We start from the raw sequence: 19,099 nt of genomic DNA, 5'->3' as shown, positions 1-19,099 counted from the left end.
TATTATGAATAAGGGGGTTACAATATACTAGCGTAACGGAGGTACAGCAAGATAGAAATACTGTATATTAGATTTTACGAGTGCACAAAACGAACCATTTTTTATCCGAGACTTCGGCTCGGGCTGATAGTAATATCGAGGATAATATGGTTTTGTGGACGAGTTATAAATTCTGCATTTCATTTCGATTTCGAGGAAATAATACAGTAGTATAACATGGACATTTTTACCAATTTTAGCAAATTTGAAGAAATTAATAAACAAACTAAAAAATAAGACTTGTTTCCCGCCATTTTATTTTTATCTTACGACATTGATATTAGGCTTGGGCTCCAGACCTATACAGCCTACTATTAAATTAATTTTGTAGTATATATATTTTTTTAATTAATTAAATAACCTACTATATTTTAATTAAAATTTGAATAACTTTTAAGTCTTAAAAAACACACGAGGCAAATAAATTAAAGTAAATATTATAAAATAACAAATTCTATCTCTGAACTTTTTATTGTGTTTGGCTGTATGGCTCATTTTCTTTGCCTTAATATAGATACATTTATAAGTAGATACTTTTGTGCACTTGTGCACAAAAAATCGATTTTGTGCAGCCTATATCGTGCACAAATAAGCAATTTCAGAGCATGAGAAGTGAAAAGTATATTAACAATAGATTCTATAGTCACTCTAACTTATAAATAAGTGTGATAATAATAAGTTTTGCATTGTCTTAGAATATGCTTCTCCTGTTCGATTTACCAAAAGACTTACGCTGACACCATTGAGTCTGACCAAAGACGCTTCTTGCAAGGACTGACAATTGACAATTCATCTTATGAAGGAAATCTAAAATCTTAGATTAAGTATTGGTTTCTCTGCTGCGCTCCAACTAGATACCGCACTATCTAAGAAGAATAGCTTTTTTATTACGGCAACTATGATGCTTGTGTGCGTGGCATCTTGACACTCAATGGCATCTTTCAAATTTTGTAGCTTATATACGCATCGTGTTATTTTAAATTGAAATTAATAAAATACAAAATACTTACTGATGATATGTGATCCCCGTGCCTTTCTTATTTCTTATAGTATTCTTTTTACAAAGTTTTACTACGCATTTTAGTTTCAATTATTTGCAAAGCTTAACAGAACATTTAGCACGTCAACGTCACACGTTTTTCGGGCTCGAGTACGCCCACTTGGGCGTACATTTAGTTTTTTTGCCGCACTTTGCGAATACGCCTGCTGTATCTAGTTGGAGCGCAGCGGAGACCAATCCTTAATCTAAGACTAAAATATTTTCAACTCGTTTCTCTATGCTTGCGTCGTATGCTGCTTGATACGGTGCTACTTCATAAAATAATTAATAATCAAACGGATATACTTTATTTTTATTTATTTCCAAGAATAAATTTGAGTTCTATTCATTGTACAATAAAAGGTACCTACAAAAATACCTGTTAAACATACAAGCTATAAACATCTACCGAGACTCAAACTCGGGTAACATTGAAATGTAATAACACTATAGATATTGAATATATGTTTAAACCAATATAAAACGATAGTATACACGGACGCACGTTCAATCGAGCCCACACAGACATGTGCCACACCAAGCGTGACAGCAAGTTCGTAACCGAAACGCTTGCATAGCGATAACGAGCCCGAGTATACCCGAGCAACAGCCGAACGCTACAAACGCCGACGACCGAGCCCACGCTCGTCGAGTCGTCGCTCAGTGACTTGCGCGCCGCGCCGCTCAACGAACGCAAACAAAATGGCGCACCACGAATCGAACATTGTTTTCCCACAACGAGTGCAAAGACGATTCATTCAATTGTACAAAGAGCTGCCTTGCCTATGGGATAGGAAATGTTTGACTTACAAACACAAGGGGTCTCGTCAGCAAGCAGTGGATCGTTTAACAGAATTAGTTCAGGAATACGATAAAAGTGCAACGCGTGTTCATGTGCTGCGGAAGATTGAGAGCTTGCGAGCTTGTATGAGACGGGAATACAAAAAGGTTATAAATAGCGGTAGAAAAGCCAACGGTGAACATGTGCACGTTCCTAATCTGTGGTACTATAAGCAATTATCCTTTGTCTTCGGCGATTCTGTTGCAAAGCATGAGATGCCAGAACCGGAAAACGTAAGTTATTATATTGTGATATATATGTATGTAGTTATATGGGCCTTAATTATCATAATATTAGATGAGACGGCAACGAGAATCTACTTTGGTTTTTAAATTTAAGTATGTAAATATGGATGTACATTTAAAAGTAATACAATAATTATCTTCACGTCATGTTTGTAGAAATGAAAAGCCAGTAGATATATTTTAAATATTTTCGTGTCATCATTATTGTATTTTGCTATGGGGTCATGCTGCTGACAATAGCTCTTGCCTTGCAGAAGAGTGCTGTTCGTGATACATATCAGTTTAAGAAATCTTATCAACGAAAAATTTTAAGAAATAAATATTATGACTGTTCTTTGTCGGTTATTAAGTAAATTTCTGCTACACTGAAAACGTATTTAATATTTATACTCAAATTAAACAGTTGTATAAAATACATACCTATGACCGGTTGTCACTGTGACAACTTGACAAGAGAGGAAAACTGTAACTCAAGTGAGTGATTTAGTACCTATCAAGTGTAATATTTTGAGTGACAGCTACAATTACTGCTAACCGGACACCCGATTTAAAATATTCTCTTTGTCTCACTCCCGCTGACATAATTACCTACTATCTAATTAGATGTATTTGTAGTATACTACGTAATAAGAGGCGAGACTGCCTACGTAAAAATTGAAAATTAGTTTAGTATGATCTATGAATCGTGCAGTTATTTGACATAAGTTTGAATCAGTAGTAGGTAATTACAGTGTCGCGATTGGCGACGAAGTATAATCCCGCTAAGTTTGAAAGCGAACAGTTGCTTATAACGTAGTGGATTTGGGCTGTCTCCTTTTTTTCAAGATTATAGCCGTCATCTGTCAATATGTCAATGACTGCACGTTTCATACAATCGAGCGAATCGCTTTCTTCTTACGGCTGTTCCCAATATACTATCTACAGATAGAGATAAATTACTAACTTCTACTGTCAGTAATTAGCTGTCAATAATCTGAAGCTGTCCCAATATACCCGATAAGTCATTCTTATCGCCTTATATTGGGACGCGTGAATTGTAATTTCCATACAAACTTTATATCGCTGGTAAGCTATACGTCGTCCCATTGACAGACAGCGTGCTCGGATAAGGTGAGATACCGTCGATAAGTTTATTGAGACAGAAAAGTCAACGATAGTTACGATTTTTATTTCAAGTAAGAGATAGACTGAATATTGGAAACGGCCGTTAGAGAGTTTCGCTAGGCTGACGAATCATTTCTATATTCGATCTCTCGTTACCACGTATGTACACATGACGTTATAGGTATGTGCTCTCATAGATAATTGATTTGAGTTGATTGAGTAAGCCATAGATATAGAATATACTAGTGCAATATAATCATACCTATCTAAGATTAATAGGTACTGTAAATCTATGGTGTAGACGGTATTATTAACAGTACTTAGTAACATTTAGTATTTATTTACAGCTATTTTGTATACAACAATATACTACCTATATCTACTGTTCTATACCATGTGAAAAAAGTAAATTCCAAATAAAACACTGTTTATATTGACTGTACCCACAAAATATTTTTCTTTATGATTTTTTAAATAATATAATTAATGTATCACATACAAATACATACATAATACATATAACTACCAAAAATGTTAATTTTAGGTAGGCTCTGTCTGTGTCTTAATAGCCTACACACATGATCGGATTTGGTACGGTCGAACTATCAGACGCGGTTTGGTAGCGGTCAGCGGACCATATCCGATGGTACGTCCCATTGTCTATCGCACAAAATTATTAATTTAAACACGATTCATATATTATTGAATGCAGCACTTTACAAACTTATTTGTTACTAGCTGACCCGACAGACGTTGTTCTGTATATAAAAAATAAAATAATGTTTTTATATGAATTTGTCAATAATATATCATAACATCAAAAATTACTTCGTAAAATATGTACCCTGCTGTCGTAATGAAATTGTTTCACAGCAGAACTGTCAAACCGTGCGTCAATAAATTCTCTCATATAAATTATGTATGGACACATCAAAGGAAAAACAAATTTGTTGTTTTTATTTGATTTAGCAGCATTTTCCTATTTATTCACCTTTTAAACCTTCTCTGGACTTCCACAAATAATTCAAGACCAAAATTAGCCAAATCAGTCCAGCCGTTCTCGAGTTTTAGCGAGACTAACGAACAGCAATTCATTTTTATATATATAGATAGATGTATATTAAAGCCATTTAAAAATACTCTATTTGATTGAAAAGAGTGGACGTTGAGTTTCTTGTATGTTCTTCGCACGAGCTCAACTTTTTTCGAACATAATATGGTAAATTAAGTAATTTTATGAAATATTTATAGGGACTATTCGAAAGCGCCTAGTTTAAGCCTTATTGCATAAAGACTATTTGACTTTGACTATTTGTGCGAATCGCCCACTGGACCATCCGATGGCCCGGCCGTAGCAAATCCCTATCAAGTGTTTAGGCTATTAGTCTTTTCTTCATCTTCTCTCTCTTTAGTTTAATTTAGTGTAACTACAGCTATAGATACCTGCTATTAATTAGTGTAATAATTGATTGTTTAATTACGTACAGTTTTCAAGTAATTATTAAACAGAAAAAGTTAAAGTTCATCAAAATCCGGCAAGAATCAACTCTGAAGTCAGAACTCTCATTAGTTGTTAATTAAGACTGTAGCAAATAGATGGCGCTGATGAACAAAAACCTATGAAAGTGATTATTCCCAGATTTAAAAATATAAAGAAAAAAGCGGCCAAGTGCGAGTCTGACTCGCCCGTCCGAAGAGATACCGAGAAGGGTTCCGTAGCAGCAAGTAACATAATATAAATGTTCTGATAGTTCGTTGTAACTTGTGTATTCTTTTTAAAACTACTTACTAGATCTCATTCAATTTTCGTTGAAGGTTGGATGGTATATATGGTTTACATGAAATAAGAAAGACACTGGTATTACCATCAGCAAGTATTTTGTTTTTTATTAATTTCAATGTAAAATAACACTAAGCGTTGATACAAAATTTGAAAGATGCCATTGTGTGTCAAGATGCCACGCACACAAGCATCTAATAGTTGCCATAATAAAAGAGCTATTGTTCTTAGGTAGTGCAGTATCTAGTTGTAACGCAGCGGAGACCAATCCATAATCGAATACCGTTTCACTATGAAAATTGGCATGTGTGTCAAAAGTCAACTCCCCGTTGCAACGTAGGGATTATAATAGTCAATTTACTTTTAGCCACCCACTCTATACGACCAAAGCACATCATGAAATATCCATCAAATAATAATTTACTTTGATATTGCTGTCAACATCAATCGCAGGTGTATCCCAGCTAATAGCAAATCCATTTCGCAGCTAAACTAGATCCAACTCAAATTGAATTCGGCTTAATGTCCGTTCTAGCAACAAAGGTAATAAGCTTATTTCAATTCACGTTTCGTATAACTAATTAATTGTGATGTTTATCAATCTAGTATTCAAATAGGTTTAATTATGAACATTGTACAACTGCGTTATTTTTAACCGACTTCAAAATTGGAGGAGGTTCTCAATTCGTCGGTATGTTTTTTATGTTTGTTACCTGAGAACTTTCGACTGCGTGAACCGATATTGATCATTCTTTTTTTAATTTGAAAGCTGGTGTTTCCTGTGCTGTCCCATTGTAATTTGGTCTAGATCTGACATTAGCATCCATGAAAAAATCATAAATGTAATATAAATTTGCTCTAAGTATGTGCGCGACAAATTTACGAAGAACTCAATATCGCTCCAACCGATTTCGACGATTATTTTTTTATTGTAAAGGATATAACTTCATAGATAGTTTGGATAGGTTCTGATTATGGGATCCATGACAAAGTAACGGAACTCTTGAGTTCTTAGGAGCAAATAAATGATAATCGGCCGAATCTTGAGTCACCTACCGTAACGTCGTTATTGTCAAGTAAGTGTCGTAGTCAAATATGATGTTGATGATCAATGGAAGTCCTTAACGACTTACAGTAAGGGTGCGATTTATGGCAAAATTTCTTACTGTCTATAACCAAATTGCAATGCGCTTACGTTCATTCCTGAATTGCAATATTTAATGGATGTAGACATATTTAGATAAATTATTAGTTAGTGTATATGAGATTCACAAAAAATCTAAATATTTTTTTATAAAAACAAACTAGCGAGGCCCTTTATTTTAATCAAAGTAAGTAAATATTCTATAAGTAGAACATCTTTGCGGTGGGCACCGTTCGGGAAGCTCCGTAAAATATTCTTGTCCCAAATACCACAGTGTCTGAAGACGAAGGTATTCAACCAGTGTGTGTTGCCAGTGATGACTTACGGTACGCAGTCGTGGTCGCTAACTATGGGCCTTATCAGAAAGCTCATAGTCGCTCGGAGGGCTATGCTTGGAGTTTCCCTGTGAGATCAAATCAGAAATGAGGACATCCGTAGGAGAACCAAAGTCTCCGACATAGCCCTAATGATTGCGAAACTGAAGTAACAGTGGGCAGGGCACATAGTTAGACAGACAGATGGCCGTTGGGGCAGTAAAGTCCTCGAATGGCGACCACGTACCGGTAGACGCAGTGTTGGTAGGCCTCCCACAAGATGGACCGACGATCTGGTCATGATCGTTCGCCGGAATACGTTCGATCGTCGTGGAGATCTTTGGGGGAGGCCTTTGTCCAGCAGTGGACGTCTTCCGGCTGATGATGATGATGATGATGATGACCCCTACCTCGTCTTCCATAAAAATGCAGCTAATAATCAGTTGTTTCACTTACAAGGGTGTAACTTCTGCGCCGCGATGTATTTCTCGAGCTTCCGTCGCAGCACGATCTCCGCTCCATATCTGCCGATGGATCCGTTGTCAACCAGCAGGAAGTAGGCATGCCTGTTGTTGAGCACGGCCAGCTTTGATCTGCACACAATTAGATACAGTTCACACTAAAACAAGAACAAAAGATACAGACACACATGCACACAAACACACATACACATACATGCTTACTTCTGAAACAGCCTGGGTTGCAACCAGTGCATACGCTGCAGAAATATTAAAAGATTTGCGAGGTTAGAGAGGGCAAGAAAAGCCACTGCAGTTAATTTATAGTTTGTTTAGTTGGAGATAGCAGAAGTTAGATTCTCTACACATGAAGAAATTCAAGATTCCATGGGCCCTAGGGAGATAGAAGAATTGGCGGTTTTTTAGTCAGTATTGGTCTTCAAACCGAGCCCGACATACGAGATGAATACGACCACGATCTTACGATACTTAAAAGTAATTTTCCCTTCAGAAAAAACACACGCACACAGTGAACTCTTTGACCTTTCGCTCTTTATGATAACCATAGAATGTTAATTGGTTGCCTATAGGACAGAGTATACCAGTGGGAGGCTCCTTGCACAGGTTGTGGATGGCTAGATTATGGATACCACAACGGCGCCTATTTCTGGCGTGAAGCGGTAATGTGTAAACATTACTGTGTTTTGGTCTGAATGGCGCCGTAGCTAGTGAAATTACTGGGCAAATGAGACTTAAAATCTTATGTCTCAAGGTGCGCAGTTGTAGTGCTGCTCAGAATTTTTGGGTTTTTCAAGAATCCTGAGCGGCATTGCATTGTAATATGCAAGGCGTTACAATTACCATCAGCTGATGATACGTCCTGCTCGTCCAGTCCATTATTGACATAAAAAGAAATAGGTTATGCCTATAAAGTTAAGAAATATAAATAAATCACAATTTAATTGATGTCTATTGGATAGCTGTCTGTTGAGGTTGAGATTTTCACGTCTGGGTGCATGTGTTCCTGCATAGCTTGTGTTTCTGTCGTGGGGCGGGTCGTTCCTTTCCCCAAAATATGTGCGGGAGGAGCGATAGCTCATTCATGCGACATACTCGTAAACGAGCGCTGCTTGGTATGCGTGATGAATAGATTAACTTAATGTAAACAATTCTTAAAAAAATCACACTGAAATATGACATTCATGAGCATATCTATATCTATCTATATATATAAAAATGAATTGCTGTTCGTTAGTCTCGCTAAAACTCGAGAACGGCTGGACCGATTTGGCAAATTTAGGTCTTGAATTATTTGGAGAAGGTTTAAAAGGAATGAATAAATAGGAAAATGCTGCTAAATTAAATAAAAACAACAAATTTGTTTTTCCTTCGATGTGCCCATACGAGTACATAATTTCTACGAGAGAATTTATTGACGCACGGTTTGACAGTTCTGCTGTGAAACAATTCCATTACGACAGCAGGGTGCATATTTTACGAAGTAATTTTTGATTTTATGATATATTATTGACAAATTCATATAAAAAACATTATTTTATTTATTATATACAGAACAACGTCTGTCGGGTCAACTAGTCTATAATATATATTCACCTTATTGAAGGAATAATATTTCATTATTTGATTAATTTGAGTTTATCTATTCAAGTATCTTTATCCCGAGAAATTGGCAGGTTTGTTTAACACATTAACTGCGAAAACACAACATAATTATGTGTTTTCAAATACAATACAACTGTGCTTTTAAGAGCGCGTATTCGATTCGCCACGAAAACTTACGTTTTTGATAAATTTATATTACAATCAACATTTTTGTGGTGTTTAATTAAATGTTAATGTGAAACAACAATTTAATTAAAAACTTCAAGCAATTATTGGAATCAATAAGTTTTTATTAAGTTCCAATTACTATATTTTAACACGGCGTATACTAACGCGGTATGTATTTCAGTCACGTAAGCTTTCTGTGGGATTACTGGTTCCACAATCACTCTGCGAAAGGAAACCTGTGTTGAGAAAATTAGATATTTATTATAGTTTCATCGAGGACAATTTTCGACTTTAAGAATTGAATCATATTTTTGGATATACCTTTAATGAACATAATTTAATAAACGAACTTAACGGATGGATTGCCAAAGGAATACCATAAATTTCGGCCTTTTATTTTTTTTAAGTTTTATATAAATACTAGATGACCCGACAGACGTTGTTCTGTATATAATAAATGAAATAATGTTTTTTTATGAATTTGTCAATAATATATTATAACATCAAAAATTACTTCGTAAAATATGCACCCTGCTGTCGTAATGAAATTGTTTTACAGCAGAACTGTCAAACCGTGCGTCAATAAATTCTCTCATAGAAATTATGTATGGACACATCAAAGGAAAAACAAATTTGTTGTTTTTATTTAATTTAGCAGCATTTTCCTATTTATTCACCTTTTAAACCTTCCCTGGATTTCCACAAAAAATTCAAGACCAAAATATGCGAAATCAGTCCAGCCGTTCTCATGTTTTAGCGAGACTAACAAACAGCAATTCATTTTATATATATAGATAATGCCAAATAATATTGATTAAGATAATTATCCGTTTATAGATAAACTTACAAATTTAATTCTGATTTTTGAAACCTGCGTCTTGCAAACACAAAGCCCTTTATCTTTTCAATCATTTATTAATATAACGATACCTAATGAATAGTTTAAATGTCTGGAGTCTAGAGTTGGAGCGCAGCTGAGACTAATACTTCATATAAGACCTTTACCTATGAAATTATAAAATTTATTATGATTACTTTGAAGTCTTCAAGAGACCAGATGATAGTAATTGTAGTATCGGAAAGAAGCTGAAACATTTGTAATAATCCTGTAAAAATAGATTTAACAAAAAAACAACCGCCTTCAAAAACACTATACCAAAACAATATATATAATGTGCACTAAAAAGTATAAAAATAATTGCGTATTTTTATACAATCTAATTAATTAATCTAGTTCGAGTTACGATTATTGTTATTTTTGGAATCGGTGTCCTTCCGCCGCAACCCGCTCTCGCCTCTCGCCTCCTCACGACTCAAGCACATCTCACCTATAACTATCTATGTAGTAATAAAAATTATAATAATCGTAACTAGAATAAGATTAATTAATTAGATTGTATAAAAATACGCAATTATTTTTATACTTTTTCGTGCACATTATATATAGGTATTGTTTTGGAATTGTGTTTTTGAAGGCGGTTGTTTTTTTGTTATTTATTTTTTATGATTTTTAGTGAATTTGAAGTACACCTACTAACAATTTTTCTAAATATGTGTAAATATACAAAAAAAAATCAATGCAGCAATTAACGTAAGTACTTTGCAATTTGATTACAGACAGTGTTCCGTTACGTTGTCATGGATTCCGTAATCAGAACCAAACCAAACTATCTTTGAAGTATATGCTTTCCAATAAAAAAAGAATCATCGAAATGGGTTGGCGCGATATTGAGTTATTCGTAAATTTATCATCCACTTTGCTATACATACGTATAGCAAAATTTAAGACTTTTATGGTTTTCTCATGAATTTCAATGTCAGATCTGGACCAAATTACAATGGGACTACTCGGGAAGCACCAGCTTTCAATTAAAAAAGAATTATCAAAATCGGTTCACCCAGTCGAAAGTTTTGAGGTTACAAACATAAAAAATAATACCGACGAATTGAGAACCTCCTCCTTTTTTGAAGTCGGTTAAAAATGTATCACTACGAAGCCTGAGCTGAAACTCTTACTATTCCCGTCAAATCCCTATCACTATTTATCTATCTGTATCTTATTCTATATTTCTCTAATACCAGGAACCAGAAGAGGAAGAAATGGACAGAATAGAATTCATAACAGACGATTCCTATGAGAATCATGAAGTGGATTCTTACTCGGAGCTGAGGAGTAGTGACGAAATTCATTCTCCGTCGCAGAAGTTCAATGATGATAAAGGGAAGAGACTTTGTACTGAAGTGGAAGATGAATATGATGCGATAGGTAAGCAAGTATACTGTTGTGATTATCTCCGCCCATTACAATGCAATGTCGTTCGGGACTATTGAAAAACCTGAAAAGAATTCTGAGCGGCACTACAATTGCTGTCGTCAACTTGAGACATAAGATGTTAAGTCTCATTTGCCCAGTAATTTCACTAGCTACGGTGCCCTTCAAACCGAAACACAATAATCCTTACACATTACTGCTTCACGGCAGAAATAGGCGCCGTTGTGGTCCCCATAATCTAGCTGGCTTCCTGTGCAATGGAGCCTCCCACTGGTAGATGTAAGTGGTGCAAATGGTGTGGTGTTCTAGCTTGAAGGTCTGTGTGAGTTGGGTTACTAACACATTTCAACCTTAGTCTCAAGATAATGGGCGGCGAACGATGTGATTGGAGTCATTTGTGCTAAGTTATCACTCATATAGTGGGTAATGCTAGATCATGGGTACCACAACGGCGCCTATTTCTGCCGTGAAGCAGTAATGTGTAAACATTAATGTGTTAATGAGACTTAACAACTTATGTCTCAAGGTGACGAGCGCAATTGTAGTGCCGCTCAGAATATTTGGGTTTTTCAAGAATCCTGAACGGCACTGCATTGTAATGGGCAGAGCGTATAAATTACCATCAGCTAAACGTCCTGCTCGTCTCATCCCTTATTTTCATTAAAAAAAAAGCTTAATTAAGTGTAAAAATAATTTATATAATCTTTTACTAGATCAGATCGATTTTCTCCTGCCATTTCTAATGTCACCATCTCACCATATTATTCCAACATTTCTTTTCTCCTTGGCCTTGTCGATTTCGTTATCATTGAGATCTGCGTGTAATCTTAAGTTTTTGAAATATACCTTCTCCTGTTTCCGTTTCAATGCTTTTTTTCCAAATAAGAAACTTCATTTTATATTGCTTAAGTACCCGGGAAAAGCTACTCTAAGGCTAACCGCTTTTATAAGAATGGAAGTAATTCATACAAAAAGTAAAACGCTCCACTAAGCCTGGTTAAAATTTTCTTTGTTAAAATCTTTTGCAAATCTTAGCAGACTTTTCGAGATCATCGAAGCGTGGGCGTGGAATAAATGTTTCGATAAATTGTCGAGTTTTCTAACGGATAGGCACAAAATATAATTTTCAAAAAATTTCATTACTTCTAATAACATAGGCTTCAGCTAAAACAGCGGAGATCTTGGGTTAGATAAAAAGCTTCGGTCGAGTCCACATATTGCCCAACTAGCAGATAGACTCAGCTCTGCGGCATATGCCTTTAAAAAGATTAGAGAGAGTACACGAATGTTGCAACCTCTTGATTAGTGTACTTCAGTTATTTTCACAGCATCATGACGTACGGTATTTTACTGTGGGGTCATGCTGCTGACATTGATATAGTGTTTGCTCTGCAAAAGAGAGCTGTTCGTGCTATATATCAGCTTGGTTATAGACAGTCTCTCAAAGAAAAATTTAAAGAATTAAATATGATGACTGTTCATTGTCAGTACAATTATGAAAATTTAATATACGTTCACAAAATCGTCACCTTTTTGCTCTTAATAATGATTTTCATTATTATAACACTAGAAATAAAGCATTGCTTGTAACTAATTCTAGTACACACTTTTATAATAAAGTCCCAGCCACAGTTCAGGCATTATTTATTAATAAATTTAAATGACTCTGTCGTAAATCCTACTACTGGGAACAGCTGAATATCTAAGTAATCGAACAGCCTGGGACTAGATTACGATTGTTTTATATGGATAGAAATGACTGTACAATATTGTATATTTTTTTTTAAAAGAGCGCAAAAAATAATAAAGCTGGGAGAGTTTCTTGCGCCGCTTCTTCTCTCTCAGAGCGCCATTTTTTCCGAAGCGGTAGTATATTAGAAATGACATCAAAAATAATTCTAAAGGAATCAATTTTGAGAAAATAAATGCCTTTTATTCGAAGATTCTTAGTTTCTAAGGCTGCTTTTATTAGAATACTAGGTCCCCGGACAGATTTCGTTCTGTCAAGATGTTTTTTGTGGGCTTTGTCGTAGACCTTCTTAAGGTGTACAATACTTCAGAGTTTAGTACAATATTTTGATCTATCTCGTAGAGTTCAGCCAGTGTTTGCAATGTAAGCGCAATAAAGGTGTTCATTTACGATACACATTAGAAAGCTCTAAAGTTATCAGTATCTACTATTATATTATGCATGTATTATACATATATACCTTCCTCTTGAATCACCGCATCAAAATGTGTGACGTAGTTTGAAAGATCGGAAGCGACTTTGGTTTATACAATGTAGTGATGATACTAGGGTTAATTCTGTTTTATCATTAAAATATCCATACTTTCAGGGGTGAACGTGGCAGCCAAGCTTCGTGGTCTTCGGCCAGAAATGAGGATCCTGGCGGAAAAACTCATAAACGACGTCCTATTTCAAGCTCAAATGAATGGTCTTAATTCGTCTACGTCCTTACGCAATCAGGACTCTCTTAAGTGATGCTATTTTGCTAAAGAAGTATTATGTTATAGACATGCATAAAGATTTTGAGCGCGAAATAGGAAACGCAAGAAGACTATTCGAACCCGATGGGACTATTAAAGAAATAATTTACGTGGAAAAGCCACCGTTATTAGTGTAATATACATAATGTAAGATCTTTATAAATGATTAACGGCCGTTCCCAATAATCAATCTATCTCTTGCTTGAGATAAAAAATGGTAACTATCGTTGACTTTTCTGTCCCAATAAACTTATCGACGGTAACTCACGTTATCTTTTATTGGGCAGCTTCAGCTTCAGATTATTGACAGCTAGAAGGTAGTGATTTATCTCTATCTGTAAATAGTATATTGGGAACGGCCGTAAGACGCGTAAACTTGTAACTGAATTTTTACATTCGCTAACCCTAGAATGGCGTTTCAAATAGTCGTATAATCAAGGTCATACGTAAATTTGATATTTGATTTCCTATTCTAATATAATGGATATTGTTGGAAATTATTATTAATGCTATAACCAAAGTAACAGACACCACTCGCGACCTTGCTGCGTTCATATTGATTGTAGATTGAAATAAAAAGGTTGATGGTGATTGATGTTGATGTTAGATGCAGACTTCTGATGATGATGATGTATTTTGAAAGCATTTGAAGAAAAAACTTTCGAGTTTAAGATGCACTGAAAATTAAATTATTTTCAAAAGTAATAGTTTTTCAATCCAAATAAAAAAAAATGACTTTGCAAATATTTTAGCATGCACATGTGAGCTTCGTCAATAGTAGGTTATTTTTTTTTAGAAAATACCATCACAGCTTTCGTATGTAGGATTACACCTTGATAACATCACATTTGAAATTACTTTAAGATTTCAGCTTGACACGTGTTTCATTTGTGACAACTTGTCAGATGAGCATGTTTCGCTCACTGAAAACAGAATTATATTTCATTCTTATACAAAGATTATTACTAAAACAAATATTGAAGTTTTATTCAACGTAGAATAAATATTTTACGTGTAAAACCATATAATTGAAACCCCTGGTTGAACGTGTAAATTGAATTACTTCAATGAAAATATAAATAGTCGTAAAAAACGTGTCATACTTTAAAGAGAGAATACATAAAGTGGCTCACTTGATGTAAGTAAACAAGGCATCGCCCAGATAACAGCAATACCAGAGATCAAGATACGAGTTACCGGCCTTTGAGATGGGAAAATATATGCTCTAGACTCGAATATCCCTGGGTCGTATCACTTGGAAAACACGACCGACGAAAGACGATGAATCCAAAGTTGCTGTGCGAGGGTAAAAGTTCACGGCTTTCGAATACAAAACATCAACACAATGCGTGTGGAATTTAAATTTGCCGTAATGTCACAATTTTTCCCATAAAAAAGGGGTCAAATCACTCACTGTCAAATATATCACCAATCGTCTCAATGATTAACGGCTGTTGGCGAAACCAGATTAATATAAATTTCCTGCTTTTGGCATTTCAATGATCGACTCATGGAACGTTTTAATGATATCTTTTATTGATCTATGCGATGGCGTAATGGAATTTGCTTAGTGACGCTATGAATAAGACCGGCAATGCTGCTGGAATACCTCTGAGAGGACCTGGTCAGCCGTGATCACTTAACATCAGGTAACCCGTAAGCTCGTGAGTCCTTCCTCTTCCATCAAAAATTGTATTTTATGTGACAGACAAGACATGTTTTCTATACCTATTAAATGGGTTTGAAGATTAACGTATTTAACTTACTCGAGTTTTACTGCATGAATGTTCCAAACTGTTATAAGTCGGGTAAAGTTAATTTAATACATTTCGTCTTTTACCGCAAACCAAAAGATTATTTTCTTCAAAACAATTGACCACCCCTGCAATTGCTTCATTCACCTCATCCAAACACAATTGCCTGCGATTAACTTTAAAAAGAAAAGATGTGTCACCACCAAACAATACAATTTAAAGATTGTCAATATGATAGGGGTGGTCATTGACATACATAAGAAAAAGGAAGGGACCGAGAATTGAACTCTGAGGTACGCCCAACGTTGATATTGTTTTCGCTGATTTGACTTGACTTTAATAGTGTAATAAATTTATTAAACAACTCTACATCTATCATAACATGTTTGACTTAACCTAATGCGACAGAGTATGGAACATATTGTTGCGTAGCATCCCTTCGAAGAATATGACGAGAGTTGTCAAACTTCAAGACATTGTTAATTTCAACAGCTCCGTCAGCAATACTCGTAGCTCAGCGGAAAAGTGTTTACTTTAGACGCTGTAGACCCGGGTTCGATACACCTACCAGTGTATGGATTTTTTTGGGTTTTGTAAAGTTAAAGGAAATTTCTAGTAAGTTCAGGATCAAATCGAACAGAAAAAAAGGGATGGAAAATGTGTAAGCAGGATAAAAATTGTTAAAAGAATTTTCTAGTACAATTTAAATTTAAAGATGGAATGGGAGAATCATTTTGAAAATAGAACGGATCCGGGGGTATATAAGCCGTACTAAGCGTGGCCTACGGCAGTTCTAGTTCTGACTCGAAAGTGTAAAGAAGAAGAAGAAGAAAAGAAGAAGTAGTGAAAAGTGGAAGTGTTCTAAGAAGAAGAAAACAGAAGAGAAGTAGTGTTCGGTGCAGTGTGACGCGTTGAAGGTACCGCCGCCCACAAGAGGAACAGCGGCAGACCGGCGAAGTGCAAGTTCAGAAAAAGTGAACGCAAATAAAGACTCGTTCCTATAAGCGGAGTATTATTTCCAATCCCTGACCCACTCCCGTGTCAATACAAAAGTTCAAAATGTAACAGTGACGTAGCGTGCTTTGTTGGGGCCCCGTATAAAAATTAACTTGGAGGCCCTTATGAAGGGTAAAGATTTCGCACAAAAGAAAAAAAATATTTGCATAAAATTAATAGAAATATTTATTCATCATAATTATCTATCTGTCACTTTTTCCAAAATTGTTATAAACAATTAAAATTAAATGTACTCTTTTTGGACTGACGATCTAGTCGAGATCGCCGGAATACGTTGGATGAGGGCAACGCAGGACCGATCGTCGTTGAGATCTTTGGGGGAGGTCTTTGTCCAGCAGTGAACGTCTTCTGGCTGATGATGAATATACACTCTCCTTGCGTTTTTGGGGCAAGCAGCAAAAGATTTTATTAATTTTTGCTTACGCACATCGGGTGCCCCCGTATAATAGATACGGCGGTGGCTACGCCCCTGATAAAATTATATATTTTTTTATGAAAACATGGGACGAGACGAGCATGACGTTCACCTGATGATACGCCCTGCCCATTACAATGAAGAGCCGCTCAGGATTCTTAAAAAACCCAAAAATTCTGAGCGACCCTACAATTGCGCTCGTCACCTTGAGACATAAGATGTTAAGTGTCATTTGCCCAGTAATTCCACTAGCTACGGCGCCCTTTAGACCGAAGCACAGTAATGCTTACACATTACTGCTTCACGGCAGAAATAGGCGCCGCTGTGGTAACCATTTTCCAGCCGGTATCCTGTGCAAAGGAGCTAAGGAACTGGTAAAAATATAAAACATATTTAGTAAAAGAAAAAATGGACCAGCCATCGCTTCCCTCGATATTTTATTTTTGCAAATACGTTTATATCTCCTAATATGTACTAAGTACAGTTAAAATACCTACTACATTTTAGGGAAAGTTATTGTGCATACTCAATTTTAAATATTTCATAATTTTATGGAAGGGAATGACTACAAACAATGGCATTTAAGCAAGCATGAAAAAGCCAGTAACAAGAACTCAGTCATATAGAATGAGTATCTATATATTTGGCCATTCAAAACGACTCTCACTGGTAATCCAATATACAGGTGGCCGAGAAGTTGACGTCCAAAGCTAAAATTTGAAAGCCTCATGGTGATGAGTATCCGAATCACCCCTATAGATGTTCTACGATTTTGGGTAGTTTCTCCTAAACTATATAATAATATATAATGTTTTCCCCTTTTATCCGCTTTTTTCACCTAATTGAAGCTTAGGACTTTTTTCTAATTTTTTTGAACACTTTTAGTTAATTTTATTGTTGATAATTATTACCTACAGTTGTAATAACCACATAAGAAACTATGAATAGTTTAGACAATGCGGAACTAGTTTAGAATTGAGTCGTAAGTTCAAAATAACTGCTCCAGCTAAATTCATGAAAATGTTCAAGGTATCAAAAAAATAAATAAAATGGGGAGCCTATGGCTTCTAACTATTTTGAAAAACTTCCCAGTACATTGGCCAATAAAATGAGCAAAATTCAAATTTTAGCTTTGGACGTTAACTTCTCGGCCACCCTGTATATACAGAAAACGGTCGAATTTTAATTGCCATCAATATCTTGTCTATTTTTGACTGTCAATAAAAAATCTAGAATAAATATCTGTTATGTACCTTGGGGAGGCTATTGCGTGGTAGGGCACGTCCCTCCCCCTCCCGATGAGTTCATTAGCGCCCTCTACAATACCCCAGGGTGCAATGCCGATGCTGACGACACGACCAGCTCGCTGTGACCTCTCCAACTGCAGGGCGTCGCCTACTTGACGGGTCACACCTATATAGACAACGATATAATATTAATAAATTACTATTTGCAAGTAAGGTAATTAATTGATAATGGGAGATTTTTTTAAATAACAACTCTTAGAAGAATAAAGTAAGTTATATAATTATTGTACACTGATACGAATGAAAAAAAACCTCCATTTCAATGTTTCTTGTCAGCTCATATTGATCAGCGAAAAGATGTTTTTTTTTAAATTAAAATATGGGACGAGACGAGCCGAACGTTCAGCTGGTAATTGATACGCCCTGACCGTTACAATGCGGTTCCGCTCAGGATTCTTGAAAAACCCAAAGATTTTGAGCGGCACTACAATTGCGCTCGTCACCTTGAGACGTAAGAAGGTGTTAAGTCTCATCTGCCCAGTAATTTTACTAGCTACGGCGCCATTCAGACAGTAACAGTAATATTTACACATTACTGTTGTACACGGCAGAAATAGGAGCCGTTGTGGTACCCATAATCTAGCCGGCATCTTGTGCAAAGGAGCCTCGCACTGGTTTGCTTTGCCCAGTTGAATTTTTTTGGCTCACTTTTGAATGAGCTGTTTTTATTCTTCCTCGAAATCTGTTAGCCGTAAGTCTTTTACATATGCATACAATCATGCCTGTCTTTTTTTTATATAAGAGTGGGCAAATGGGCATGAAGATCACGTGATGGGGAGTGCTGAGGCACCTATGGACATCTGCAACAAACAGGTGTCATTAGATGCCAGCCTTTAAGGGAAAACAGCAGCCGGTAGTTAATTCCACAAAGTGGCTGTACGAGGCAAGAAATTTCTAGCAAAACGCACCGTTTTTTTTATGAAATAGGAGGACTAACGAGCATAAAAAAAAAATTGTATAACCGAAACTACATCACATGCCAAGTCCTCTTAAATGGATTAACCTTGCCTTAAAAGAAATAAACAACCGGGTAATTAAGTAATTTAATATTTCAACACCGCTTGAACTAATTTTTGGCACGCAACGCAT

General features: G+C 35.8%; 2 protein-coding genes across 6 annotated transcripts in view; one reads left to right on the top strand and one right to left on the bottom strand.

Moving 5' to 3' along the window:
- LOC126972044 (transient receptor potential cation channel trpm) overlaps positions 1–19,099 on the bottom strand; it is a 311,245-nt gene that overhangs the window by 105,276 nt on the left and 186,870 nt on the right. For all 5 annotated transcript variants that reach the window (XM_050818611.1, XM_050818612.1, XM_050818613.1 and 2 more), the window contains 2 exons: positions 17,957–18,116; positions 6,963–7,099 (listed from right to left, as the gene is read on the bottom strand). In XM_050818611.1, coding sequence (XP_050674568.1) covers positions 6,963–7,099; positions 17,957–18,116 — 297 coding nt within the window. The remainder of the gene's footprint in view (positions 1–6,962; positions 7,100–17,956; positions 18,117–19,099) is intronic.
- Positions 1,750–14,222, top strand: LOC126972115 (uncharacterized). The gene is made up of 3 exons (XM_050818704.1): positions 1,750–2,152; positions 10,838–11,021; positions 13,367–14,222. The coding sequence occupies exons 1-3, from the start codon at positions 1,781–1,783 to the stop codon at positions 13,510–13,512; spliced, it is 702 nt and encodes a 233-aa protein (XP_050674661.1). The 5' UTR covers positions 1,750–1,780; the 3' UTR covers positions 13,513–14,222.

Source organism: Leptidea sinapis, chromosome 25, assembly GCF_905404315.1.
Source record: "Leptidea sinapis chromosome 25, ilLepSina1.1, whole genome shotgun sequence".
Taxonomy (NCBI): Eukaryota; Metazoa; Arthropoda; class Insecta; order Lepidoptera; family Pieridae; genus Leptidea; species Leptidea sinapis.
The sequence above is the reverse complement of the archived record's forward strand: the minus strand, read 5'-3'. Positions and strand labels throughout refer to the sequence as shown.